Raw genomic sequence first — 27,266 nt, forward strand, 5'->3', positions numbered from 1 at the left:
ATTGGTTTGATAAGCCGGTAAGATCGAACTGGACTTAAATTGCTAGCTTAAGTCAAGTTCCATGTTCGTTTATTATAGCTTCCCAAACTTTTTGTGTAAATAACCCCATATAGACAATATGATTTATCTGTAACCCCAAGCCTTTACCACACAACTTTTTTTTCAATTCCAGAGTTATATTATAGGACCTTTTGAACATATTACACATACGCATGTTACAGATATAATAATGTGATTTAAAACCAAAGCAATATTCCTTGCACTGACTTATCAGTCTAGTGGGAAGTGTTGTCATGGGAAAATAATCCACACTGGGATGGTATGATTTGGGGTCTAATTTGTAATGGTGCATGAGTTTCACACACGTAGCGGCATTTTTCACACACTTGCCTGCATATCTTGTATATATCCAGAAGGTTTCAAAGGTGACATTCAGTAGATAGCATGTCAGAGCGAAGACATCCCTGTCCATCAGTCGAACTGTAAAATGTTTCGCGATTTTAAAAAAAAACAAACATTTTAAACACACTGATGAGTTCAGTCTCTCTCAAAACTTTCTGCTGTCGTCATGATAGTTGTTATGGGCTGCATCTCAAATCGAAAACTTTTACCTTGCATTCAAAAGTATTTACTAATCTAGAATACCCATTAGCTTGCTAGACAAAACAGACCATTTGGTAGGTTTGAATGTGACGAGAGGTTTTTAAAACTCACAGTAACTGTAGTAGGAAAACCAGTTCATGTTGGTACTCGATAACAGCCTTGAATAGTGTATAAGTATGTGATTTGAGACACAACGCTAGTTTGTTTAGCGGAACTAGATGGATGGGGAAATTTGTCAATTTTTATTGCTGAACTACACTAGTGCAGCATGTCAGGGTAGTGAAAAAGACTGAAATAAGTGACGTTTTGGACATGTGACTGTATTTGTTAAATTTTTAAAGGGTTTGCCCCATTGTTTGCTCTAGTGTCTACCCTCTACTGCCAAACAATCTTCAAACTGCTTGGTTTCACTTTTGTCCTAGTTCTAGTTAGGATCAACCACTCAGCATTTTTCTTGACCCACAGCCCTACGAAATGAATCGTTACGATTTTAGGTGTGTACATTTGCTCATCTACATTTACCCACAAACCCCTTTCTTTGCATCATGATGCAAATACAGTCACATGCATTTTTTGCGGAAACCTGCAGTGATGTGCAATGCGCAGAGACTTCTGTTGTAAACTTGGGATGTTGCACATTTCATTCAGTTACAACCAATCCCCTACTACAAGGTTAGTATTTATTCTGACCTTGGATTTGCCATAGTGACACGTGTACACTGTTTTTTGCACTGTACAAAAAACAAGGATAGACATTTCAGGGATAGACCATTTAAATTCAAGTTCAATTAGGGCCTTTGTGTCAACATTTTAAATAAACTAACACAACATAATTGTATAACTGCATCAGTTTTTGCATATTTTATAGGATTCTAAAGTTGAGGTCTTAATAGCAAATCTTTGTCTTGCATTTCTTTGTTTTTTTTGTTTGTTTTTTTAAAGTGCTATAGTTTAAGCATACTTGTCTTAACCAGTTTTGGCTCTACTACATGCTTTTTTTCTTTTCTTTTCTTTTTTTTTTTTTTTTTTTTTTTCAACTAATAGCAAAATTGCTTTTGTGTTTTGCAGCCTCTCCTCTCATGGGTGCACAGAGCTTTCCTAACCTTACCACCACTGGTACCACCTCCACCGTTACAATGTCCACCTCCATAGTAACCAGCAGCAGTAATGTAGCCACAGCCACTACAGGTTTGTCCGTCGGCCAGTTGCTCAGTAACACGCTGACGACCAGCCTGACCTCCACGTCTAGTGAAAGCGACACAGGTCAGGAGGCAGAGTTTTCGCTTTATGGTAGGCCATGCTAGATTTATTCACCTACCAAAACGTCCCTCTTCTGCCACTTTCTCTCGTTAATCCCCAATCTATGTTGTGCACCATTTTGATGCTGTCTGCCTTCATTTTGATATTTACCTCTCACCAATCTCATTGCATGGTTCTTCTCTCCAGCTTCTTCAATTTGGAGTTTGATTTTTTTTTTTAACGTTCTCCCTTTCCCTGTTTTCTTTCTTTTGTTATCTTTTTCACAGACTTCTTGGATAGCTGTCGGGCAAACACATTGCTTGCAGAGCTGGACGATGAGGAAGATTTGCCTGAACCAGACGATGATGACGACGAGAACGAGGACGACAATCAGGAGGACCAGGAGTATGAGGAAGTTCTGGTACGGTCCAGGGTCAACCTTGGTTACCACGTTCATATACATAGGGTAAAACTTGTTGTAGTTTTGATAAAAGTACAGTGCCACTCCTTAGTTGTCAAGTTAGATTTTGTTTTTCTTTTGTGGTAATGGAAGTATATTTTGCATTTAAATATAATTTACTATCATTTGTTGATCATTTTTCTTTTTTTTTCTTTTTTTTTTCTCCTATTGGGAAATGTCTTGATTGATTTGTTCTATACAAATGAATGTTATTTCCTGTCAGCATGGTTCCTGTGAAAAGCATGCTTGTGGTGAGGTGAAAAGCCCTGTATTGCATGTTTATGTAGTTTGCTGAAGCGTAATGGCAGTGTGTAAATTTTATGATGTTTAATGGTGACCTTGGCAGGAGGAAGAGGAATATGAAACTAAAGGGGGCCGGCGTAGAACGTGGGACGATGACTTTGTGTTGAAACGACAGTTTTCTGCTCTAGTCCCTGCGTTTGACCCCAGACCAGGCCGGACCAACGTCCAGCAAACCACTGATCTGGAAATCCCTATACCAGGTACCCCACTTTTTATAGTACCATTTACAGCCTTGATCTTTGTTTTCAAGTACTTTCTTGAATACAGCTCACTTTGACTTCCACCATTGCCCACATACACTTCTGTATATAAATTCTGCCATTTCTAATTGAAAATGTAATGTATTGTGAAATACATGAGCTCAAAAATATAGCATGAAAATCAACTCAGAGTGAACATGGTTTGATGCTCATTACAAAAAAAGAATTTTGTGTGTTAGGTACAGGTAATTGAATTGTTTGAGTTCATTATGGGTTTTTTGACTTGTGCAGGTACACCTCGTTCAGAGGTGCTAGAGGAAGTAGAATGTGCTCCCTCCCCCCATCTAGCTCTTATCTTGAAGGTGGCAGGCCTGGGAACCACGCGGGAAGTTGAGCTACCGCTCAACAACTACAAATCCACCATTTTCTACTATGTACAAAAGCTGCTGCAGCTCTCCTGTAATGGCAGCATCAAATCCGACAAGCTTCGACGCATCTGGGAGCCGACATACACGTGAGTTATTTACTAACCCTTCTATATGTGTTGCCTTAAAATATTGCTTGTGTACCATGTTGTTACCCTATACATCCAGTGTTATCATTTACATTAGCTCTATGCTTATTTTATAGGATAATGTACAGAGAGTTGAAGGACTCCGACAAAGAGAAAGAAAGCGGGAAGATGGTAATGTGTTTTTACCTGCTGCCCTCCTCCTCTTCTCTCTCTCAACAACACTTATTTATCTCTTTTTTGCTCGTTCTCTCCAACTCATTAAAAACTGCCTGTTACTTATTTCCTGTGGGTGTCAGTAGACTGTCTCAGTCATCACTAACCTTGTAGCTAGGAGCGTGTTGAAGGGGAGAAATAATGACCCTAGTGACTAATCTTGGTAATTGCACGGTCCTTTTAGTGGTTAGGCCTGTTGTAATGCATGTGTATTGCGTGAGACTTACAATCAGGAAAGACCAACATTTGGTTCTTCCTGTTGTAGGGTTGCTGGTCTGTAGAGCATGTGGAACAGTACCTTGGCACAGATGAATTACCAAAGAATGACTTGATAACCTACATGCAGAAGAATGCAGACTCAACTTTCCTGCGCCACTGGAAATTAACCGGCACTAATAAAAGTATTAGGAAAAACAGAAATTGTTCGCAGCTCATAGCTGCATACAAGGTATAGAATGGCATCATATGTGCATATATATAAGTTTTTTTATGTTTCCCTTCACTGTATTAGCATATGTTCTTCTCATAAGTTTACTGTCACTTGTGTAGCCACCTGTTACAGTTGTATCTGTCTTCATAACATTTTAATCTGTGTAAATGTATTGTAAAACATTTCTAGGCTTGAGCTGCATTATCTTTTTGGTTCATTTTTGTTTTTTAGTTATAAGTCGTATTTTTCCTATTTTGAGGAACCTGGTATCCCTGGTTTAGTGTCAGCTGTTAGACTGTAATAGGTGGGGGAGATCGACTGCTGATCTCTGTGCCGTTACTCTGTGTGATTTATTGTTGTGTTTTTTTGTTTGTTTGGTTTTTTTTGCCTCCACTTCAGGATTTCTGTGAACGGGGCTGCAGGTCTTCAGGTCTCGGGTCAGGCTCTCTGGCAGTCACGCAGAGTTGCGACATCTTAAGTGGCACACGTGAGCAGCCACAGGCCAAAGCTGGCTCAGCCCAGAGCGCCTGTGGTGTTGAGGATGTGCTGCAACTGCTGCGTATCCTCTTCATTATTGGAGGAGAGCCAGCGTACACTGGCCGTACACTGCAGGAGGGTAAGCCCTATTTCCATCACCAAAGGAGTACAATAGCAGCATTGTACACAGATCTTTTAGTGTGGTCCAGTACTAAAGAGATTTTTGTTTCTTGTAAATGGGGATTTCAATACAGAGTGGATTCATAAAATTGCATTAAAAAAATCCCCAAATAATGATGTAAGCATATTTTAAATTTCAGTAAACTGTGCATGAAGGAAAAATGTGTTTAAATTCTGCTTATAAGGATAAGGCAAGATTATTATTATTATTATTTATTTATTTATATATTTTTTTAAGTAGAGTACTTTATTTATTTGAAAATCTTTTACATAGATTTGGATGATCTACAGTTCAATGCATCACCTGAGGAGTTCACCAGCAAAAAAATTACAACCAAAATTCTGCAACAGATTGAGGTAATAGTCAGAGTATTATGAATTGAGTAAATAGCCGACACCATGGACATGACCACCTTCTGAAAAGATTTACAGAATTTAAAAGAGCATACATTTTTGTAAAGTGTTCTCTATATTCAAATATAATTATATCAATAAAGACATGAAGTAATATTCAACGTGCCGTTAAAAAAAAAAAAAAAATTCTATTTATTTAGTTATTTTTGTCTCTCCAGGAGCCTTTGGCCTTGGCCAGTGGTGCGCTTCCAGATTGGTGTGAACAGTTAACCAGCAAGTGCCCTTTCCTTATCCCTTTTGAGACGCGGCAGCTTTTCTTCACCTGCACTGCATTTGGAGCCTCCAGGTCTGTAGGTTTTTAATATTAGCCCAATAGAGATCTTAGAAGTAAAACAATTTTGTGTTAAACTTTTTTCAACTATATATTAGCCTTATTTGTCCTAATACTTATGCTCAGCTGAAATGATAACATTAACATAACATTGACAATGTTCCATCATGGTATAGGGTGTATAAAATTGCACAGAATTAAAAGGATTCAAACAGAACTGTAAAGTGAATATGCTGTGTATGTGTGTTTGGAACAAAGGGCAATAGTGTGGCTCCAAAACCGGAGGGAGGCAACCATGGAGCGCACACGACCATCCACTACAGTGAGGCGAGATGAACCAGGGGAGTTCCGGGTTGGCCGCCTCAAACACGAGCGCGTCAAAGTACCGCGTGGAGAGAGCATGATGGAGTGGGCCGAGAGTGTCATGCACATCCATGCTGACAGGAAGTCTGTACTCGAGGTAGAGAGAAGCCAGTGCACTAACAAACAACTCCTAAAATGACCACAGTTTCAACCAGTTGTCATGTTAAAGATGGGCGATGGATTAAAGGAAAAACTGGTGGGGGCATTTTGCAGTCATGGTTTGGGTCTGTAAATCCTCTTTGTTGGAAGGGTCAATGCAAATAAACCTGTAGTGTTTTTAAAAAAAAAAAAAAGGAAAAAAAAAGTGATAAACTGAGTCAATCATATCAACAAAGCTGAGAGAGATATTGATTTTGGTGCTTGTAAGATGCACAGGTTTGGCATTTCACCACCAACTACATTCATATCACTCATGCTACAATATATCATATTTCAAAAAACAGCAGTGGAAAAAAGTGACAGTTTCATGCCTGATGGCTCCTGAGTGGCACAACACAAAGGCCCCTATCATCCAGAGATTCAGAGTTGGAATCCCGACGCTAACACAATGATCTGTGGCCAGGAGCCAACAGAGCAAAATTGGCGTGTTCTCTAGGTGGGAGGTATGGCATACTCTCTCCTGTCAATCACAGCATCACTCGTGGGAGTCTGTGAGCTTGTGCATGTGGAAGTGGACAGATAACGCTTTCCTTTAAATGTGTTACACCGCCCCCGTGATGCAACATGAGCAGCAGTTTGAAAAGATGTGGGTGGCTGGTTTCACATTTCTCGGACGAAGCATGTGTTGGGCTTCACCCTCCCTGTTTGGCAGCTGTCGTATGATGGGGAGACCTAACTGGTGGGTGGGCATTGACCAAGACTTAGATAGATAGATAGATTATTCTCACTAATTATCTACCTACCTACCTACCTACCCACCCTCCCACCCTCCCTCCCTCCCTGCAACAGGATCTCTACTTCAGTGGTGGTGAAGTTCATCTTAGACCATTTGACATTCTTAGTGTTGTCCGTAACAAGCAGTTCCACGACCAGATCACTGAACGGGGTTCCTCTGTGCAAATGAGTGTGGCCAGGCACAAGCAGATCCAATTTAGAATTATGTGGCATTTATCAATGGCCATAAATACCAATTTTACTGTGCATACTGGTGGTTATTTGCACAAATTTAGAAATTGATCTTTACCCAGTTAAACATTAATGGGAGATTTTGAACCAGTGCAATAGCTAGGTACTGCTCAACACTACCATCAAAATATCCCTCACCACCATCTGAGGGAACATCTTTGGGGGGAAATGATCCCTCTAGTACAGTTCCAGACACTTGTATAATGTATACCAAGGTGCATTGGACCATGACAGTACTAAAACTCTTTTTAAGTTACCTTTTCCTTTAATTTGTCAACTGTCTGCATTTACAATGTTACCCCATCAAAAGCAACAAACGTGTCATATGCTTGGCTTTGAAAATAAAATGGCAGTATCAAGCTGTAACTTTATTTATTGTGGTGTTTCCTGCAGGTGGAGTTCCAGGGAGAAGAAGGCACTGGTTTGGGTCCCACTCTAGAGTTCTATGCCCTTGTGGCAGCTGAGTTCCAGCGGACCTCATTGGGGATCTGGCTCTGTGATGACGATTTTCCAGATGATGAGTCACGCCAAGTCAGTTCTCTCCTCTGTTAATTTTTAACTTTTACATGTTTGGTGCTGAATTTAACCTCTGATTCCAGAATCGCTAATACTCATTTTTAAGGCAAAGTTGTTGTTTTTTTTGTTGTGTTTTTTTTGTGCTGGTCAGGTGGATCTTGGCGGTGGCCTGAAACCACCAGGCTATTATGTACAGCGCTCGTGTGGCCTTTTCCCTGCACCCTTCCCTCAGGATAGTGATGAGCTGGAGCGCATTGCCAAGCTCTTCCTCTTCTTGGGCATCTTCCTGGCCAAGTGTATACAGGACAACCGGCTGGTGGACCTGCCTGTCTCCCAACCTTTCTTCAAGCTGCTCTGCATGGGTGACATCAAGAGCAACATGAGCAAACTTTTGTATGAGACGCGCTCCGATTCAGACCGCCACTTTTTTTCTGACATCCACTCCGAAGCCTCCACTGAGGAAGAACCGTATTTGTTGGGCAGCTTTGATGAGGACTCTAAATCCGAGTTCATTTTGGACCCACCAAAGCCAAAACCACCTGCCTGGTATCATGGCATCCTAACCTGGGATGACTTTGAGCTGGTAAACCCTCACAGAGCGCGCTTCCTCAAGGAGATGAAGGCGCTGGCGGTAAAGAGGAGGCAGATACTGGGCAATAAGAGCCTCTCAGAGGATGAGAAGAACACACGACTACAGTGTCTCATGCTCAAGAACCCAGTTGGCTCAGGCCCACCACTGAGCATAGAAGATCTGGGGTGAGCTATGAATGTCAGAAATTACTTAAGAACTCTGCTTTTATTGTTCGGTCACATGTTCTGTATATTATGAAATGTCTTTGGTGTAAAAGTTACTGTAATGTGCTTGTTTTTGTTTGTAGATTAAATTTCCAGTTCTGTCCTTCATCCAAAGTGCATGGCTTCTCAGCAGTGGACCTTAAACCCAATGGAGAGGATGAGGTAGGTTATTGTGTTAAAAGAGGAAGGATTTGAGTGATTTTGTTTTGGTAGATTTGTATGATTTGAATTAGTTTAAAGGATAAATGATTTTTGAAATCTTTGGAGGTGTTCAGTGGAAATCTGGGCCACATGGTGATGCTAAATCAGGGGTGTCCAATCTTTTTCGGATAAGGGCCGGCGTGGGTGCAGGTTTATGTTCCGCTAAAGCAGAAGCCACACCCAAGTCTACTGAAAGCTGAGCTCAACTGATTAAACAGGTGGAATCAGGTGTGGCTCCTGCTTGATTTGAATGAAAACCTACACCAACACCTGCCCGTTGCGGATAAGATTGGACACCCCTGTGCTAAAGAGTGATCATGTTGATGGCGTCCCACTTGGTTTACAAAACTGTTGTCTGGAAACAGAGACTGCTCAGTAGCCAAATAAAATGCCCTGTATATTGAAATATGAAATGATGTATTGAATTTTTAGTTATTTTGCTAAATCATTTATGCAATGAGCACATAGTCGAGGCTCCATTAAAGTCAATTAAATTAATAAAGGCACTGAAGTTAACAAGAGGCAGAGAGCAGAAGCATCAGCTCTCTGTAACTTCTTCCTTTTGAAGCTTCCTACGCACAGAGGACATGAATCATAGCAGCATGGCATTTGCCATGAGACTGAGCAGGCAGGGTGAGCACGAGAAAGCAAGCAGAGAACTCGTTGAAGATTTGGTTCCCGAATGCAGTGGCATTTCGGTCGTCTTTGAGCGCGATTATTGCAAGCTATCTAAGATGATGGACCGCTTGTAATCTCACTTCGAAGAACTGCACGAGCAGCATGTTGAGATTATAACAGAGAGAAGATTTTCTCCTTCAGAAAGCACTTGTATTTTAGCCAGAACACTAATTTTATGTAGCTAGCTTGCTACTAAATATGTAGCAGTGGTATGCTTACTCTGTAACATGGGTGCATGCAAATGGGACCACGTGATGGATTCTGCCAGGCAGCTTTGGACTTTGTCGGGAACTCCATATGGGTCTGTTTGGCATATCTGAACTAGAAACTGTGTGTGTGTTTATTAGATGGTGACCTTGGACAATGCAGAAGAGTATGTGGAGTTAATGTTTGACTTCTGTATGCACACTGGGATACAGAAGCAAATGGAAGCCTTCAGAGGTAAGAGGTCTTCGATGTATGCAGTGTTTCATTACACGAACCTGGTTTCTGATGTTCCGGATAAGATTGAGGACCTGAGAGCACAAAACAAAATAACAGTTTATGCATTGTCCTGATTTGTAGCTCTGCTTTAAGGTCAAATAGAAGGTAAATCAAGAGATAATGGTGACCAGGAAAAATGGCAAGGGATTTGTTGGATGATCTTCACATTTAATCTAGTGGTTCTCTTTTTACCAAAAGATGATATAAACGCATTACATAACACCTTTTTGTTTTGTTTTTTGCCAATTTCTAAACCTTCATACCACATCTCTGTATTTTTATGCTATTCCAGTATATGTACAGACTTTTATCATGCATTGCTAAATGGCTGTGTCGTGGTGTGTGTGTGGTTTTGTGCAGAGGGCTTTAACAGAGTGTTCCTTATGGAGAAGCTGAGTTCATTCAGTCATAAAGAAGTCCAGATGATCCTGTGTGGGAACCAGTCTCCATCCTGGACAGCTGAAGACATTGTCAACTACACTGAGCCCAAACTGGGCTACACTCGGGACAGGTGTGCGCCGCTTCCTTAGTTTATGGTGTTATGAGAAATCCATACAATTTAACAAACTGATCATACATTAATATATTTCAAATGCAAACAGTGTTTGTAACACCCTGCTTTTCTGTTCAACTACCCATGCAGTCCTGGTTTCCTTCGTTTTGTGCGAGTGCTGTGTGGAATGTGCTCAGACGAGAGGAAAGCCTTCCTCCAATTCACAACAGGCTGCTCAACTCTGCCCCCTGGTGGTCTCGCCAACTTGCATCCCCGTCTCACAATTGTCCGCAAGGTATGGCACTGAATATTCTTTAAAATGAATTGCATTCAAATGAACGATGTTCAAAACAACCTTTATTTTTCCCGATTACTTCAGTCAGTCGTATGTGCTTAATTCCACCCATAGGTGGATGCGACTGATGCCAGCTACCCCTCCGTAAACACGTGTGTGCACTATCTGAAGTTGCCAGAGTATTCCTCTGAGGAGATCATGCGAGAGCGCCTCCTCGCCGCCACCATGGAAAAGGGCTTCCACCTGAACTGAGCATGCTCCCTGCACCGATGACCAACTACATGTGTTGATGAAGCCTGTCGTGTTTTGTTGCAGAAAAAAAAAATACAAAAGCTGTGCTCGCCCATGATTTTCTCTCCTTTGTCAAAAGAGCCTACGTTTACATATGTAAGCGAAAGGAAGCCCATCTCAGCTCCACTAGCTACTGAAACAGATTAAGGTCATGTCTGCAGCCCATGTTACCCCATTTTAAACTTCTTGGTGGGACTGCACTGCATTAAGGACTTGAGCCGCTAGTAGCCAAGGGCAGTTCTCCTCCGTTTACTCTCACACCCCAGCTCCGAAAGCGTGTCTAAAGTTCAGCATAGGTTTTCTTTTCAGATGACTGTACACACACCAGCCCCGTTTCCCCAAGAGGAGCACGCAAGCACCTGCTTCTGTAGAGCTAACTGTCAAGTGTTTGGACATTTTTTTTTTCCCCCTGGTTTTAAGTTTTATTAGTGCTTGCCTTGTTTGAAATATTAGTTTTTTCCCCCCTTGTTTTTGTTTTGCGAGCAACATCCATCCATATGCTGTTTTTCCCCACTTACTTCCTCTTCTATTTTCTTTTCTTCATCTCCTAGCTGTTACTGTGTATGTTTCAAATATTCATCACCCTGCTAAAATTATCAGACTCCCTGAGTGCATTTGTGTAATTTTACAATAAAGCTATAGAGACAAAAACACTGGTTGTGTGCAAGGCACATTTGGAAAAGGAAAAAATGAAAAGCTATGCTTCTCCTTGTATTTTCTTTGTATATTATAAACATTTATTTAACACAAGTTGCAGTTTGAAGTAAACAAATATTTTCAAATGTGTATGCTCCAAAATAATCATTAAAATGTTTGCAAAGTATGATTAGTGCTGTGTGTTCCATTCAGGTGCTTGTATTTTAGTCATAAGCTTTGAGTTGTTGTCAAGTTTCATGAACACATAGAACCATGTAATGTTTAGCGTGTTCTATGAACAAATACAGTTCAAATGTGCGGGCTAATGATGCGATGGATAGGGTACAGAGGTGCTGTTGCTGTGCACAATTTGTCAGCCCCTATCGTATACTCTACCTAATAAAATGTCTTGACTGTAGTTAAAGCCACTATTTCTAAATACCAACACAATGAGGAAATCATTACTGAATATTTAACAGTGCATGTTCCTGATCATACAGTTCATGCTTCCTAAGTGCAGCTCCTTCATTCATCCTTCTGCCATCTTGTCTAAGGCCAGCAGTGGTGCAAGTATGCGGTTCTTGTTGGTCTCCACGATGTGTCCGTTTAAGATCATCTCATCAAGAATGATGTGTACTTTGTCCAAATTAAACATTATCTGCTTTGGAATTAAGGAACAATAGATCTGTTTCTGCTGAATTGTATTTCTGCATAAACATGACCTAAAACATCATCAGATTTAAAAAGTAGGCAAAGAGAACCCAATTAAACAGATGAGACAAAAATATTATACTTGGTCATTTATTTATGGAGGAAAATACTAATATATTACATACCCGTGGAGTGGCAAAAGTATGTGAACCTCTAGGATTAGCAGTTAATTTGGTAGTGAAATTGAGTCAGGTGGGGCACACGGTGGCTTAGTGGTTAGCATGTTCGCCTCACACCTCCAGGGTGACCCTGTGTGTGCGGAGTTTGCATGTTCTCCCTGTGCTGCGGGGGTTTCCTCCCCCAGTCCAAAGAATGGTAGGCTGATTGGCATGTCCAAAGTATCTGTAGTGTGTGCCCTGTGATGCATTGGCACCCTGCCTTGTGCCCCGTTCTCCCTGGGATAGGCTCCAGGTTCCCCGTGACCCTGAAGAAGGATGGATGGATTGAGTCAGGTGTTTTCAATCGATGGGATGACAATCAGGTATGAGTGAGCACCCGGTTTTATTTAAAGAACAGGGATCTATCAAAGTCTGATCTTCACTTCACATGTTTGTGAAGTGTATCATGGCATGAACAAAGGAGATTACTGAGGACCTCTTTTTCTGAGTTGATGCTCATCAGGCTGGAAAAGCTTAAAACCATCTCTAGAGTTTGGACTCCACCCATCCACACTCAGACACATTGTGTACAGATGAAGGAAATGCAAGACCATTGTTCCCCTCCCCAGGAGTGCTCGACCAACCAAGAGCACTCCAATAGCAAGACGAGGAATAGTCCATGAGGTCGCAAAGGAACCAGGGTAACTTCTAAGCAACTAAAGTCCTCTCTCACATTGGCTAATGTTCATGAGTCCACCATCAGGAGAACACTGAACAACAATGGTGTGCATGATAGGGATGAAGGAGAAAGCGGATGCTGTGAAAAAAGAACATTGCTGCCCTTCAACAGTTGCTAAAGATCACATGGACAAGACAGAAGGATACTGGAAAAATGTTTTGTGGATGGATGGATGAGACCAAAATAGAACTTTTTGGTTTAAATGAGAAGTGGGATGTTTGCAGAAAGGAAAACACATCATTCCAGCATAAGAACCTTATCCCATGTGTGAAACATGGTGGTGGTAGTGTCATGGTTTGGTCCTGTTCTGCTGCATCTGGGCTAGGATGAATTGTGAATTATACCCGTGAATTCTAAAGAAAACTGTCAGGACATCTGTCCAAGAACTGAATCTCAAGAGAAAGTGGGTCATGCAGCAAGACAACGGCCCTAAGCACACAAGTCGTTCTACTAAAGAATGGTTAAAGAAGAATAAAGTTAATGTTTAGGAATGGCCAAGTCATAGTGCTGACCTTAATCCACTAGAAATGTTGTGGAAGGACCTGAAACAAGCAGTTGATGTGAGGAAACCCACCAACATCCCAGAGTTGAAGCTGTTCTGTCCTGAGGAATGGGCAAAAATTCCTCCAAGTCTTCAGACATTTAGTTGCAGTTATTGCTGCACAAGGGGGTCACACCAGATGCTGAAAGCAAAGGTTCACATACTTTTGCCACTCACATATGTAATACTGGATTATTTTCCTCAATAAGTAAAATGAACAAGTATAATATTTTTGTCTCATTTGTTTAACTGGGTTCTCTTTATATACTTTTTAGGACTTGTGTGAAAATCTGATGATGTTTTCTTCAGATTTTCAAGCACCACTATACATCATTTAGTACATTTACTGACTAAGCATTAAGAGGAACTGTGCATCATCATCCTAAATACATAAATTACTGTGTATTTTACTATACACAATTAAGTTCACTTTGAATGACATGCATGGTACCAAGAACAAATACTAACTTTTAATACACAACACATTATTTAAGGTGTTTAAGAGCTCCATGTATTACCTTTTTTATGATGACACTGTGTACAGTTAATTCGAATGCTAAAATGATAACTGTTGTCATCTCTTAACCACCAACACCTTGTATAATAATAAAATCTGCAACTTGGTTATCATTTACTGAGTGAACATATGTTGCTTTCACTAAATAAAACCATCATGTATTTATTTAATAACAAGCTGGCTAATGAAAGTATCAATGAGGCTTGTAATGTGCACACATGCAGCTGTCACATGCAATACATAATGTCTCAGAGGGACAAAATCCATGGTGTTGGCTGCAAATTAATTATATAAAGGATACATCTAATTCACTCTGAAAAGGAAAAAAAACAGATTGTCAGTGACACAAATCGTGTTGCTTTAACATGAATTAACAGGAGTGCGTTTCCCGAAAGGTTCATAATGCTAGTAGTTTGTTAACTTGCTCTTAAGAATTTTCGAGTTAACGTCTTTTTTGTTTTTGTAATAATACTTTGTAGTTTGAGGAAGTTTTTTAATTCCCATGTTTCCAAATTGAAAATAAAGTTATTTGGCCAATGTGTTGCCCAGTTATGCCATATGCAATTATTAAATTGGTATGAATGTTGATTATTCAAATAAAATATACGGGAATATTGGTTATGCCCAGATGCTCAATTTATTAGACACTGATTACTTTATTTGTTCCTTACTACACAATAAATAGCCCACACAACATTACGGTATTACAGCAGAGATTCTCTATGAAGGAAGTATAATAACTCAAGTTAGAGATTATTTATTTCATGATTTAAGTCTGAATAAATTAGCGCTGAGTAACAGTGCTCTCAAAGACGTGATGAGAGGTCAGGGTTGGGGAGGCACCTGGGGTGGCAGGACTTATTTCAAGCTGTGAGAACATACCCCTCATATAGGCCATCCAGGGGGTAAAATAATTACCCAATTTGGTTGGGTTCAGGAGAAGCTAAGGAGTGCTATACCACGAGTAAATTCAGTGACACAGACACTACATACTGAATCCTTTTCAACAGGTAGTTGTTATAACATTGTATACCACTGTAATTGTCTCATCATGTGTGCGTGGCTTCCCTCTCTACGTATTAGCTACTATCAGTTGCTCAGTCACAGTCTATAGCTGTGGAACATTAGGACTCATAGCATGATGGACAGAGCAATATGCAATTGCAAAATGAGATTTAGACTCCTGGACAAACCTTAGGAGAACGCCAGAGAGGGGAAAACCAACACACCTGCCTAATGTAGAAGGCCAGGAGGACAAGAAGATGTAAGATCAGAATATTGCACGTCCTAGTCAAAAGAGATAGAGGGGGGCAACCCCAAACGACAGTGGGAGCACAACCTCCATCATAAACTGTGAATTATAAGATCACAGTACACCAAGAAAATACCCAAGTGTACAATATTCCAACAGTGTCCAACAGATAAAATACATGTCAAATGTGCCGTTATTGGAAGTTCATCCACTTTGGCACGGTAGCAGTAACTCTTTGCATAGGGCTGTATCACAATACCTTGCCCTTGATAATGTTCCTATAACAGCAGTCATTAACAGCATTTGGGAAACGCTCACAAAACAGGCTTGTATACTTATAAGGTAAGCTTTTTGTTGAGTTGTTCGTTATTCAATAGGATTAATTATCATCAAGAAACGCACCCCAGATAAATCTTAATAAAAGGGTTCAGCTTGCACTTACCACACGACTGAAGTACTTGTCAAGCACTTCAATAAAGTTGTGGACGAGCTCATAAATGGAGAGTTCATTCTGTGTAAAGGAAAAAATACTGATTAAGTTTTATTTCTACAGCTGCTGCAAGTGAGGGTTAATAACAAAATATCAGCAAATGTTTATTTTGCAAATATTTATTATGATCAAAAGTACAGGACATCTGTAACACCATTTGGCCGAATAACTCACTTCGTTGTCAGTGATGCCAACTACAATGAAAAGAGCTGCATACTGCCGATACACCAGTTTGTAGTCCTTATACTCCACAAATGAGCACTGAAAAAGGAGAGGTTAGGTAAAAATTTCCACAGTGCAGCAGGCCTCATAAAAATTATTGTTTTTCATCGCAAATTACTGACGCATGGCTTTGCCGGAAATAGGTGGTCATTTCCAATGTTACTCCAGTAGGAATGATATTTGTTTTTTCTTTCTAATTTAACAGCAACTTTAACAATATAGCACTTATATTATATGTAAATCACAGTTGCAATCAAAATTATTCAACCCCCATTGCAAATCAGGTTTACTGTTTAAATTTACAGACTTTCAACTAACATCCTAACTAACATCAACATCTAATAAAGTCATAATGTTTGTTTCTAAAAATTCTCATTCTAAAAGTTCTACTCCAAACCCAAAACAATAATGTGGAAATACTTAGAAAGTTTGTTTTAGTAACCAAATTTACATAAAAGTAGATCATATTGAATGCCCAGTCAGCACATTTGATCTGAAGTTAAGACGGCTAAATATCAGATCTCTTACGTTTATTGTATTATTTACTGATCAGGGATTTAATATACTGTGTTTAACATAAACGTGGTTAGACCAAAGGAGAATGTAGGAGGAGGTGTCGCAATTATTTATAATGATATTCTAGGGATCACACGAAAAACTGGACATGTCCTTTATACTAACATAACATAAGTAGCAACAAAAAATAAGTCTATTCGGTCGTTTCCAATAATTAGTATTTATAAGACCCCAGGGATGAATTCTGAATTTTCACATGAATTTGCAGATTTTGTCTCGCACCTGGTTGTTTCTGTAAACAAAGCAGTAATTGTTGGAGACTTTAATAGTCATTTTGATAATCCACAAAATCCTCTGAGAACAGCATTTGGGTCCATTCTAGACAAGTACAAGTTAATTTGAACATAAATGGATCCATTCGTTATGGGAGACACACGCTTGATTTTTTTTTTTTTTTTCATTTGATAGTAACATTTGGATTAAATATAGAAAAACAGTGATACTACCCAAGTCTGAATCTATCTCTAGATTATTACCTCATGTCATGTATCAGAGAAGGAGCTTTGAACTACAGTTCCCAGCAGTCACTGGACCTCACTACATCACAGTCACATGACCACCTGCACCTGATTCACTTTCTTGTTAACGAGCACTCGTGTATATAGCCACAGGTTGCACGGCACGGCACTCCTTGTCTTCCATTACTCCACCTCCTCCTTGTTGATGCTACTAGAGCTTACAGCTGCCTTTGATACTGTAGACCATAATATACTTCTTTGGCACTTACAGGATCTGTTTGGTATCAAGGGTACTGCCCTACAATGGTTCAGCTCATATCTTAAAGACAGGTCCTTTTTGGTAGTGTTGGGTAATTTCTCCTCATCTTCTGCTTCTATTATTAGTGGTGTACCTCAAGGCTCCATTCTGGGCCCACTTCTTTTTAACTTATATATGAGTCTGTTGGGGAATATTATTATGGCACACAATGTCTCTTTTCATTTATATGCTGATGATACCCAGTTGTACATACCATTGAAAGCTGGTGACTCCATTCAGCCATTGTTGGACGGTCTGGACGACATTTAAAAATGGTTAACAAATAATTTCCTCCAACTTAATGAAGACAAAACCGAAATAATTGTTTTTGGTCAACTGAGATTGAGAGATGGGCTCACAAATGAGCTTTGTAACCATTTCTCCTCAATTTCTTCCTAGGTTAGGAACCTTGGTATCATCCTGGACTCAGAATTATGCTTAACCAAGCAAATAAATTCGGTCGTAAAGAATAGTTTTTATCAACTATGGATCATTTCTAAACTTAAAACATTTTTGTCTTTCCAAGATTTGGACAAGGTTATTCATGCTTTTATCACATTGCGCTTAGATTATTGTAATTCATTGTACTTGGGTCTTCCTCGGTCATCTCTTGCACGTCTCCAGATGGTTCAGAATGCAAGACTGCTGACCAAGGCAAAGAAATATGAGTGTGTCACCCCAATTTTAGCATCGCTCCATTGGCTCCCGGTCCATTTTAGGATTCAGTTTAAGATTCTGTTGTTTGTCTTTAAAACTCTTAATGATCAAGCTCCTTCCTCTCTCAAAGATCTTCTTATACCACATTCATCTAACAGACTTCTAAGATCTTCTGATAGATTTCTTTTGCATGTCCCTTGATCCTGGTTAAAAACAAAGGGGGATAGAGCTTTTTCAGTTTCCGCCCCTCATTTATGGAATCAATTGCCACTGGACATCCACCTTGCACCTTCAATTACCACTTTTAAAAAGAGGCTGAAAACGTCTCTTCTCCCAGGCGTTTTAATCAAATTTTTACTATTGTCTATGGTCTGTCTTTATTTGGTTTTATTCTGTTTTCTATTTTACTTTTCTTGACTCTGTTCAGCACTTTGGTCAGCTTCGCTGTGTTAAATGTGCTTTATAAATAAAATTTATTTACTTACTTACTTGTCTTACGTTTGTCTTTCTTTGCCGTTGTCTCTGTTGCTGTGTTTATGGTCTTTGTTTTCCAGTTAGTCTTTCCCTTAGTGTTTTTCCACAAGTTCTATAGAGCGTGTTTTGTTTGTATTGTAACCTAATCTGCACTTGCATCCGTCTCCCCCTCCAATCGTGACATCTCATTACAGACAGCACTAGTTAAAGAAGTAAATGACCTACTACTGGCCGCCGATTGGGGTTGTGTCTCATTGCTTTTGTTACTCTAGATAGACTAGAAAATGGAGTTTGGGTGTTTGGTGTCTGGCTGTTTTATCTATATATGCTACCACTGGTTACAATTATTCATAAACATGGTATTAGCTTCCATTGATATATGTTTAAACAAAGCCAGATGACTGGCCCCTGCTTAATAAAGTTGAAGAATGTGTAAAGAACACACTGTTTTTATTTATTATTATTATTATTATTGTTGTTATTATTATTATTATATATTACACACTGGATCCTGAGTAACTTCTTTGTACTTAATTCTGACAAGACAAAAATATTTCTGTTGGGAAATATTGGTGTAATAATTGACATTGATAATATTATTAAGATAACCTTTTTCATCTCAGACATATCTCTCTCTCATTATATATATATATATATATATATATATATATATATATATATATATATATATATACACATACATATATACACACACACACACACACACACACATATATATTAGTAGTGTGTAGAGTAATGTGTGTAGAAGTAATGCAGAAATAATAGGTCATGATTTTGTTACCTCTACATTGGACTATTGTAATGCCTAGCTGTCTGGATGTTTCAGTAGGTGCATAAACAAGCTCCAGTTAGTCCAGAATGTAGCAGCCAGAGTCCTCAATAGAACTAGAAGATTTGAGCACATCACCCCTATTTTATCTACACTGCAGTACAATTTTGCACAAAATTACTAATGACTGAATGTTCTCTCTCCACAGTACCTGAGTGAACTTTTGGTCTTTTATTGTTCACCACACCTATTTTGATCAAAAGGTGCAGGCTCTTTGTTGGTACCTAAAATAGTGAAGGCTAAAGCAGGGGACAGATCTTTTTCTTAGCCCCACAGCTACAGAACAGCTTTCCAATTAGCGTTTGGGACTCAGACACAGTCTCAATATTGAAGTCTAGGCTGAAAACCTATTTGTTTATTCAAGAATTTTGTTAATTTTTTTTTCTTAATTAAAGGTGCAGATCTGGAGGGTATATAGGCATAGAGTGTTCTGGTAAACTGGGCTGCCTTCACTTTCACTACGGAGTGGCTCGCTGCTTAATGTCTCAAGGTGCCTGTGTGATACTACAGACTTAAATCTAAAACTCTGAGTAAATAAAAAACGATTCTAAATCTAGAGTCATTTTCAGTTGTTATTTCAGTTATTATTATTATTATTATTTAACTATTTCAATTGAAGTTTTACTGTCCCAAAATTTAAGCACTGAACACAATGATAGGAGAGACATGTACCAAAATGGTTCATGGTTTAAAATGTTTCATTTTAATAAGCAAACTAAATAAACTATGATGTAACTTTTTTGTTTTACTTTTTATTTTCTTGTAGCCTTATTGAAACATTTTTTTGATGATAATAATATTTGGTTTGTGATGTCCAAAATACTTGGCAACATTATGTCGGGAGTTCAGGCAGGCTATAAACAAGTCCCAACAAGGCTTAATAACGTCTGTTCAGCTATTCAGTGCTCCACAACAATGAGGCAGAGAACACTCAAATTTTATATACAGATAGAGAACATTACTTTGAAAGATGACATGCAATTGTCGCTAGTTATTTATATGAAAGCTATTTTTGCACAGTAGTCACAGTAGTAGACTGTAGACGCGTGTACCTACACCAGGAAAGGGCCTGAACAAACAGGATACAGTCTTTAAAGTTCAGTGCTAACTGTTACAAAGCACTGACACCAGGGACTCCTTCCAAAAATATTCATTAAATGTCTCCTAAACACACTTTATAATATTTTCTTAATTTTTGTTGCAGTTATGATTGAATGCAGTCTGGATATATAGTTTTAAACCTAAACTTCTTGTGTACTTATATATATAAACCAGTCAGTGTAGACACTGGAGACGAGACATTTCAGAGAAAGTGAGAGAATGAGAGAAAAACACTACTTATTTAATGTGTGTAGTCTAATATGAAAACAATTAATTGTGTTATTATACAGTACCGCTCTCATTCAGTGGTGGGAAAATGAATGAGAAATGAAAGCGGTGAACTGACCTCGTCTTTCTTCCTGAACAGACAGGCCTTGACCACATCGGCCTCCAGAGCAGCTCTCTTCCCCGTGTCCACATGCTCATAATGCTTAGACAGGCGGGTCTGGCCCTGCTTATTCACCATCAGCAGGAACTTGATCATGATCACTTAGGAGAGCAATAATGCAAATAAATTACATTAAATAAATGGGAAATAAAGAAAGAAGATAAAAATATCAGTCTCTAAAATATACCAGAACAAACCATTTAGAAAAGTATAACCTTTACTGTGCTGATTTGATTGTTTTCCTGGGCACTAAACGTGTATTTTTCTACACCGCATTCACGGAGAGTTTGTGGACATCCCGTCATCTATAAACTCCCACTTACGCACGAGTTCTGTATTTGGAAGTGGCTCCTGGAGTTCGATGACTTTAGGCCACGTCCAGAACCGCACACTCCCGCACTACATAGCATGTGAAAACAGCACGCCACCACGGGTTGTGACATTCTGTTAGGGAGGGTAGTGCATGTGGGTTTAGGACGCAGCCTGGACGCATCCCGTCATGCAGCGCGGCTCCGACTCTCCCTCTCTCAGTACGGAGCCTCACATCCACATCCAGGGATCGGAGTAATGGCGGCCGGCAAATCCGGGCGCTGACACAGAAAGCCACAGCATCGTGCGGCCCGAGGGACGCGCCGTTTGCGTATTCCGTCGACGCGGTGACGTTTTACTACGACGCAGATAGTGAAAGGGAATACATTTGTGAATAACTCTAGCTACCTGGGGGCTATCTTTTACCAGGACTTTTCTAATTTTGTCAAAAATGGATGAACACCCCGGCGGCGGCGGCGGAGGAGGAGGAGGAGGAGGAGGAATGGCCACCGCGAGACAGCAGCAGCCACAGCACGGTAATAACAACAGCGTTAACGCTCATTTAGCCGGGGCTGGAGGCTCAGCGATGGGGCAACAGCAGCAAGACGAGGCGCCGAGGCCGCAGCAGTACACGATCCCCGGGATTTTACACTACATCCAGCACGAGTGGGCCCGCTTCGAGATGGAGAGAGCGCACTGGGAAGTCGAGAGGGCCGAACTACAGGTATCGAATAGCAGCACCGCTTTAGCACACATGCTAACCAGCTAGCTAGATCCACTGACACATTAGCACTGGCTGGTTAGAGTGAGACTCGTTTAGATAATTATATATTCAGTCGTTCTTGGTAATAGTTACTATCTTTGAGCGCCTCTGCCTGTGAAGTAACGCGGACTAGTAAAAAGGCCTAGCTTAGCACTCAGCGATTTATTAGTAATAACATAGCAAGGAAAATGGGCTTCGTTCCTTCAGTGCACCTTACCCGTGTATTTAACCGTGCAGTTTAGCTCTTCTTGTTAAACGTTCAACACATCACATGATGGCATTGCCTTAGCCTCTGAAAAGCAGCCTGTAGAAACTATAACTGCAGCCAGCTGACTTTGTCAACTAATCTCCTGTTCAGCCATTTTGTTTTGGTCAACATGGCGTCGGGACGGTTCCTCTCTTTACTCAGCTAGCATGCTAACACAGTCTAGTGGTTGTTTAAAGATGGGTTTTCTTCGGATTATATAAATGGATACTGTGCGAGCACAGTTTTATAGCCGTAACTGTTACTTATCTTTTAACTTTTGTATAAGAGGACTAGTTTTATTTAAAAAGCCAACCCAGTGAACTCTTCTACCTACTTTAAGGATGAGGTTAGTTTATTAGCTTGTAAGTTTGTCAGCTAGGGTACTTCTATTACTTTTCATCTCACAGTCACTGTGAAGTCACAGTAACTATTTAAACATTTTATATATATATATATATATATATATATATATATATATATATATATATAATATAAGTATTAAGTAAACGTGTATTATAGAAAGTTGTATTATGTTTAAATTCGTCCAGCTGGGTGGTCTCTACTGTTTTGTTAGAGAAAGCTTCAGATTTCAGATGTTTCTGATCCGAGGAGTATGTTAGTGACCAACATGTAAAACAGGAAAAACAACTCATTTTAGTACAGCTTCCTCTTCTTTAAGCTGCAGTGTTGCATTAAATGAGTCCAGTTCAACTTTTGTCGTTATGCATGTAACTACACTTCTGTACAGTATAATATAACGTTTTTTTGGGAGGGCAGCACAGGTGCAGATCATCATTCAACATGTAGACAGAGCAAACACAGACAGTAACAGGGGTCTTGCATGCAGTAACTACAGTAGACATGTCAATACATGCAAGAAAGTGATTGATTATTCTGTGACTGTTAAGTTAAATGCAGACAGCATGGAGTGTATGATTTATAATTTATAATGAATGATTTATGAATGATTTATAATGAAATGCACCCCCACTTCATACCTCATAACACTTGAATAATTAAGTTGTAGTACAATGTCTAAGACAGGCATATACAACTAGAATTTGTAAAGATCCAGTCACATTAAATTCCTTACTTACAAAGGCCACTAAGATGATTGAGTGGTGACGTTATTGCTTTTTTTTAATGCTTAACCATTAGTGATTAATTGATGTGTATAAATAAGATCGTTTGAAGGTGTTATGCTTTGTTTGATAGTAATGCTTCACATTACCACTGAAATAGAGGTGTGTCTCTGACCATTTTTAATCCCAGTTCCACCAGCTCCTGCTGTTTTTATTTTTGATGATGACTGTGTAATCTTTTCGAACAAACTCGGTTGGTTTTATTTCCCAAAATATAAAGAAATTAGTCATTTTCACCCCAGTGACGTTGGCCAGGACAAATCAGTTATCTAAGGTGAATGAGTTGATGTGATAAATATGTTGTCTGTAAATGCCACATAAGCACGATGTACATTCACATATTAATGAGCGTGGCGTTTCTTTGTCCTGCAAAATTCATATCTGTTCTGCGTAAAAGTAAAAACCAACCGCTCCCATGGTTTATTATTTTAAATCTGATGCACATATCCACTCTGAACAGATGAGAAACATCAGGTTTTGAACGTGAAGCATAGAATAAATGCGTACTTCTGTCACTTCATGGTTAGACATTTTTTGTCATGAACCTTGTTAATGTTATGTTGCCATTTTACAAATCAGACCAGAAAATCTAAATTTAATACATTTTTAAAAAGCTCGTCCTTTTTGAGCTCTGTAGCTCTCCCTTTAGACCAGAGGTGCCAAAACTTTTTCCTATGAAGGGCCAAAAATCGAACTTGATTGAGTTCCGTGGGCCGAAAGTAAATGTTGCATTATACCAAAATATATTATATTAAAATTAAAGTTGCCATGGTTCTCCTCATTTATGATTTCATCATATTTACCAATACATAAATAAATAGGAAACATTATTCTGTTATCTGCTTAACTAATGCAGTTTTCTTTTCAGAGTTTTATAGTTCAATGAAACTTTTAGTATAATGACAACATAGAAACAATCCCATTTATAGTACAACATGTTCAATGCCTAATACAGCTATTCAAGCTATAAGCAATACAGCCATATGCCTGCAATATCAATTACCTATATCTGTTTGCATATCTTTGGGTACCTGTTTGCTGGGACACATTTGTAGAAGTCTGTCAAGGGAAGGGACCTGAACTTGTGTTTGAGTTCTGAATCACACTGAAGCTCAATTAGTTCCATCAGAAGATCATCACTGACTGTGTCCACGCTGATGGTGAAGGGTTTGAGCAAACAACTCAGTCAGTAGCATTGTGTCTGAAGTCCTCAAAGTGACTGTCAAACTCTGGATATGGTTGCTGAGAACAGCATCATACTTGAGTACCTTCTTTCATCATGCCTGCCTCTTTAAGACAGAGAAAATGGGCTAAATTTCCTGGATGTGGGGATGAGAGAGAAAGACTGGAACAGTGTGAGACTGGGAGTGAAAGAAAAGAAAAGCAGGCATGTAAAAACAGTGGGAGGCAAATAGAATAAGTAACTGACAAAAGAAGGAAATTAATCCATGATAATTTAGGAGAACTTTAACACAAATGTTATCAGCTTGATTAACAAAAAATACAAAAGCTGACACCACTAGATATAAATGCAAACTAAATATAAGTATTAATAATAATAATAATGATGATGATAATAATAATAATAATAATAATAATAATAACTGCACATAAAAATCTTCTGAATATTATAATTGTGACTGTTACCTGCGGAGAGATGTCGTCTGAGCAGCAGTAGTTTTTTGTTTGAAGGCTCTGACATGATCAAAAAGCTTTGTGATAAAAAAGCTTTGTGATAACATTGAGCAGCTCTGTGATGTCCGCCAAGAAAACCAGGTCAGAAATCCATTTCTTATCTGTGGGCACTTGAATATTGCAATTCTTGCTTTCCTGAAAAGCTCTGATCTCGTCGTGCAGATCAAAAAATCTCCTGAGAACTTTTCCTTGGCTCAGCCATCTAACCTACTGGTGGTTCTATTGGGCATCCATCTCATCCAACAGTACCTTGAACTGCCGGTGAGAGAGCGCCTTGCAGCGTATATCATTGACAATTTTGACGTCATGCATCACATCCACAAGCCCGATGGATTTGGCACATAGCTGTTCTTGATGTAAAATATAGTGCTACTTTACTAATTTCCCCCCACATTCACTCACTTTCTGAGACACCAACGTAGCAAGGCCAGATTTCCTCCCTACCATCGCCGGGACTCCATCAGTTGTAATGCCAGCCATATTCTCCCACTTTATTTCATTCTTTTTCAACACTCTCAACAGCAAAAAAAAAAAAAAAAAAAAGATCCTCTCTTTTAGTAGTAGCAGAAAGAGTCTCAATGCCAGCCAGCTCTTGTCACTTCAAAATTTTCATTTACTCCATGGAGAAATACCAACAGCTGTGAGGAATCAGATATATAAGTGCTCTCATCGCAAGCTATTGAAAAGGCAGCTGCTTTTGCCTTGATTTGCTCGCTGATGTCTTGTGCCATGTCCTCTATGCGTCTGATAACAGTATTCCTTGACAAGCTTATTTGCGAGAACATACGTATCTGAGAAGGGCACACTGCTTCTGCAGCCACTGCAAGGCATTCTTTGACGAACTCTCCAGTAGCGAAGGCTCTTCGACTTTTAGCAATTAGTTCGGAAATCTGATAGCTGGCCCGTGTGGCACTTTCTTGAGCTGATGAAGGACGCAGCAGCATGCTCTGCTCAGATCGAAGTTTAGCAAGTAGCTCGTTAGCCTTCAGTTTTCGCGTCTCGCCGCTGTACTTTGAGAAAGCTGAAGAATGTTTTGTTTCATAATGACGACGGATATTGTACTCTTTCAAAACAGCAACTGACTGCTTGCAAACTAGACACACTGCCTTTGAATTGACTTCAGTAAATAAAAAATCATCTTGCTAAACTTTTTAAAATTTCATCTTGTCTGTGTGCCACTGCCTGGATCTCTCTATTATTACCTGTTCGTTGAGTGTCGCAAAGCACGCTGACCTTGAAGTACGCATGTACATTAAATAAAAGTCAAATTCACATATTCTCTACTTTTAATTTCAATTTACATTTTTTGTAGCTCACTTTCACTGCACCTTGTGGTTTCTGTTACTCACTGCCTTTAGGCATATTGTTTTACTTTTGATCGTAGTGTTTTAATTAGACATTACAGATCTTACTTGTGCTCCCACTGTGTATCACTACGTCTACACTGCGAGTGAGGAGCAGTGCGGCCTTGTTACTAATAGATCACTTCCGCTATAATAAACGACAGAAGTTACACTACAAGCGTGCAAATACACCATGTAATGACAATAAACTTAAATTAAACTAAACCTTTTAAGCAACTCGCAACGGTTTCCCCTGCCCCTTACACACAGTGGAGCATTTTGTATATAAACATAAGGTTGTGATCGTGCAGCACTGTCGTGCTTCAGTGGTAAAGAAACCCTACTTTATAAAGTTTGATCTTCAGGGTGTTTAATATAAAATGCCCCCCTGCCTTAAAGGACTTTAAGGTACAAAGGACACACACTTTGTTCCTCAATCACTTGATTTCGCCTCTGTCTGATGTCTGAAGGTGAATGAGGTCATGTTGGGAATAAAAGGTAACGTTGACAAACAGTAAACTGAAGAAAGTCATTGTCGTTGACTCAGGGTATCTGCTAAAGCTAGCAGCATCACAAAATTACGATTTTGACTGCCCACAATTACATGAATATGACTGACTGCGATATTGACGTTTAAAATTCGTCCTCTGCTCATAGAAAACTCCACTGCATATCAAATCAAGTGCTTCCTAAACTTACAGCCAGTCACCTTAGAGTGGCGCAGGGATGACGTCATTTTGTATGTCAGAACCTGGAAACGAGTTAGCATTTTCTCCCTTCGGTGCCATCGTCCTGAATCAATGGGTTTTTGAATGGGATTTTGGTAAAAAGCCTGAAATAAGGTCTGTGGTGAACACAAGCGCAAAATATTTTTCACGTTTTATTCTATGACAAAAAATACGCCAGTAAAACCCCACTCATGATTTTTCAAAAAGCTTTTACGTGTATTTAAAAAAGGCGGTTGTTAACAGTCACATAATGAGGGTTTAGGACGGATGCAAGTGCAGATAAGAGCTTTATTGAAGAGAGGCAGACAAATCCAAAACATGAGACAATAGTGTGGTTGAAAACGGGCAAAAAGTCAGGCAAATGGGCATAAACAAAACTAAACAAGAATCAAACAACGAGGTCGAGAATAAGATCAAAACTATGAACAAGGTTTGGTACAAGGAAAACTCACGCAATACTTCGCATCTAACAATGAGACTTGAGGGG

At 39.4% G+C, this 27,266-nt stretch overlaps 3 protein-coding genes across 10 annotated transcripts in view; 2 read left to right on the top strand and 1 right to left on the bottom strand.

Moving 5' to 3' along the window:
• The window catches only part of hectd1 (HECT domain containing 1), a 51,828-nt gene extending 40,461 nt beyond the window's left edge, over positions 1-11,367 (top strand). For 4 of the 7 annotated variants that reach the window (XM_053632095.1, XM_053632098.1, XM_053632101.1 and 1 more), the window contains 17 exons: positions 1,672-1,893; positions 2,130-2,308; positions 2,649-2,805; positions 3,097-3,319; positions 3,436-3,490; positions 3,798-3,980; positions 4,362-4,578; positions 4,894-4,976; positions 5,192-5,319; positions 5,563-5,764; positions 7,186-7,323; positions 7,460-8,064; positions 8,187-8,265; positions 9,330-9,423; positions 9,826-9,976; positions 10,109-10,253; positions 10,368-11,367. In XM_053632095.1, coding sequence (XP_053488070.1) covers positions 1,672-1,893; positions 2,130-2,308; positions 2,649-2,805; positions 3,097-3,319; positions 3,436-3,490; positions 3,798-3,980; positions 4,362-4,578; positions 4,894-4,976; positions 5,192-5,319; positions 5,563-5,764; positions 7,186-7,323; positions 7,460-8,064; positions 8,187-8,265; positions 9,330-9,423; positions 9,826-9,976; positions 10,109-10,253; positions 10,368-10,505 — 2,999 coding nt within the window. In that variant the 3' untranslated portion in view covers positions 10,506-11,367. The remainder of the gene's footprint in view (positions 1-1,671; positions 1,894-2,129; positions 2,309-2,648; positions 2,806-3,096; positions 3,320-3,435; positions 3,491-3,797; positions 3,981-4,361; positions 4,579-4,893; positions 4,977-5,191; positions 5,320-5,562; positions 5,765-7,185; positions 7,324-7,459; positions 8,065-8,186; positions 8,266-9,329; positions 9,424-9,825; positions 9,977-10,108; positions 10,254-10,367) is intronic. The other 3 variants (XM_053632097.1, XM_053632099.1, XM_053632100.1) reach the window with 3 other exon arrangements.
• Positions 11,043-22,246, bottom strand: ap4s1 (adaptor related protein complex 4 subunit sigma 1). Its single transcript, XM_053632112.1, has 6 exons — positions 21,842-22,246; positions 20,511-20,653; positions 15,703-15,789; positions 15,481-15,549; positions 14,088-14,099; positions 11,043-11,838 (listed from the first exon to the last, which is right to left on the bottom strand). The coding sequence occupies exons 2-6, from the start codon at positions 20,646-20,648 to the stop codon at positions 11,710-11,712; spliced, it is 435 nt and encodes a 144-aa protein (XP_053488087.1). The 5' UTR covers positions 20,649-20,653; positions 21,842-22,246; the 3' UTR covers positions 11,043-11,709.
• Positions 21,042-27,266, top strand: part of strn3 (striatin, calmodulin binding protein 3) — a 40,794-nt gene continuing 34,569 nt past the window's right edge. Inside the window, exon 1 of one of the 2 annotated variants that reach the window (XM_053632107.1) lies at positions 21,042-21,585. In XM_053632107.1, coding sequence (XP_053488082.1) covers positions 21,313-21,585 — 273 coding nt within the window. In that variant the 5' untranslated portion in view covers positions 21,042-21,312. The remainder of the gene's footprint in view (positions 21,586-27,266) is intronic. The other variant, XM_053632106.1, reaches the window with a different exon arrangement.

Source organism: Ictalurus furcatus, chromosome 9 (genome assembly GCF_023375685.1).
Source record: "Ictalurus furcatus strain D&B chromosome 9, Billie_1.0, whole genome shotgun sequence".
Classification (NCBI taxonomy): Eukaryota; Metazoa; Chordata; class Actinopteri; order Siluriformes; family Ictaluridae; genus Ictalurus; species Ictalurus furcatus.

Bases quoted from the DNA above. Each gene is read 5' to 3' on its own strand.
- ap4s1 (XM_053632112.1), bottom strand. From the start codon at position 20,648: ATGATCAAGTTCCTGCTGATGGTGAATAAGCAGGGCCAGACCCGCCTG. The intron at 15,790-20,510 runs GTCAGTTCACCG...CTCCTTTTTCAG, and splicing joins TGTTCAGGAAGAAAGACGAG to TGCTCATTTGTGGAGTATAA. The intron at 15,550-15,702 runs GTGAGTTATTCG...TCCTTTACACAG, and splicing joins TTGGCATCACTGACAACGAA to AATGAACTCTCCATTTATGA.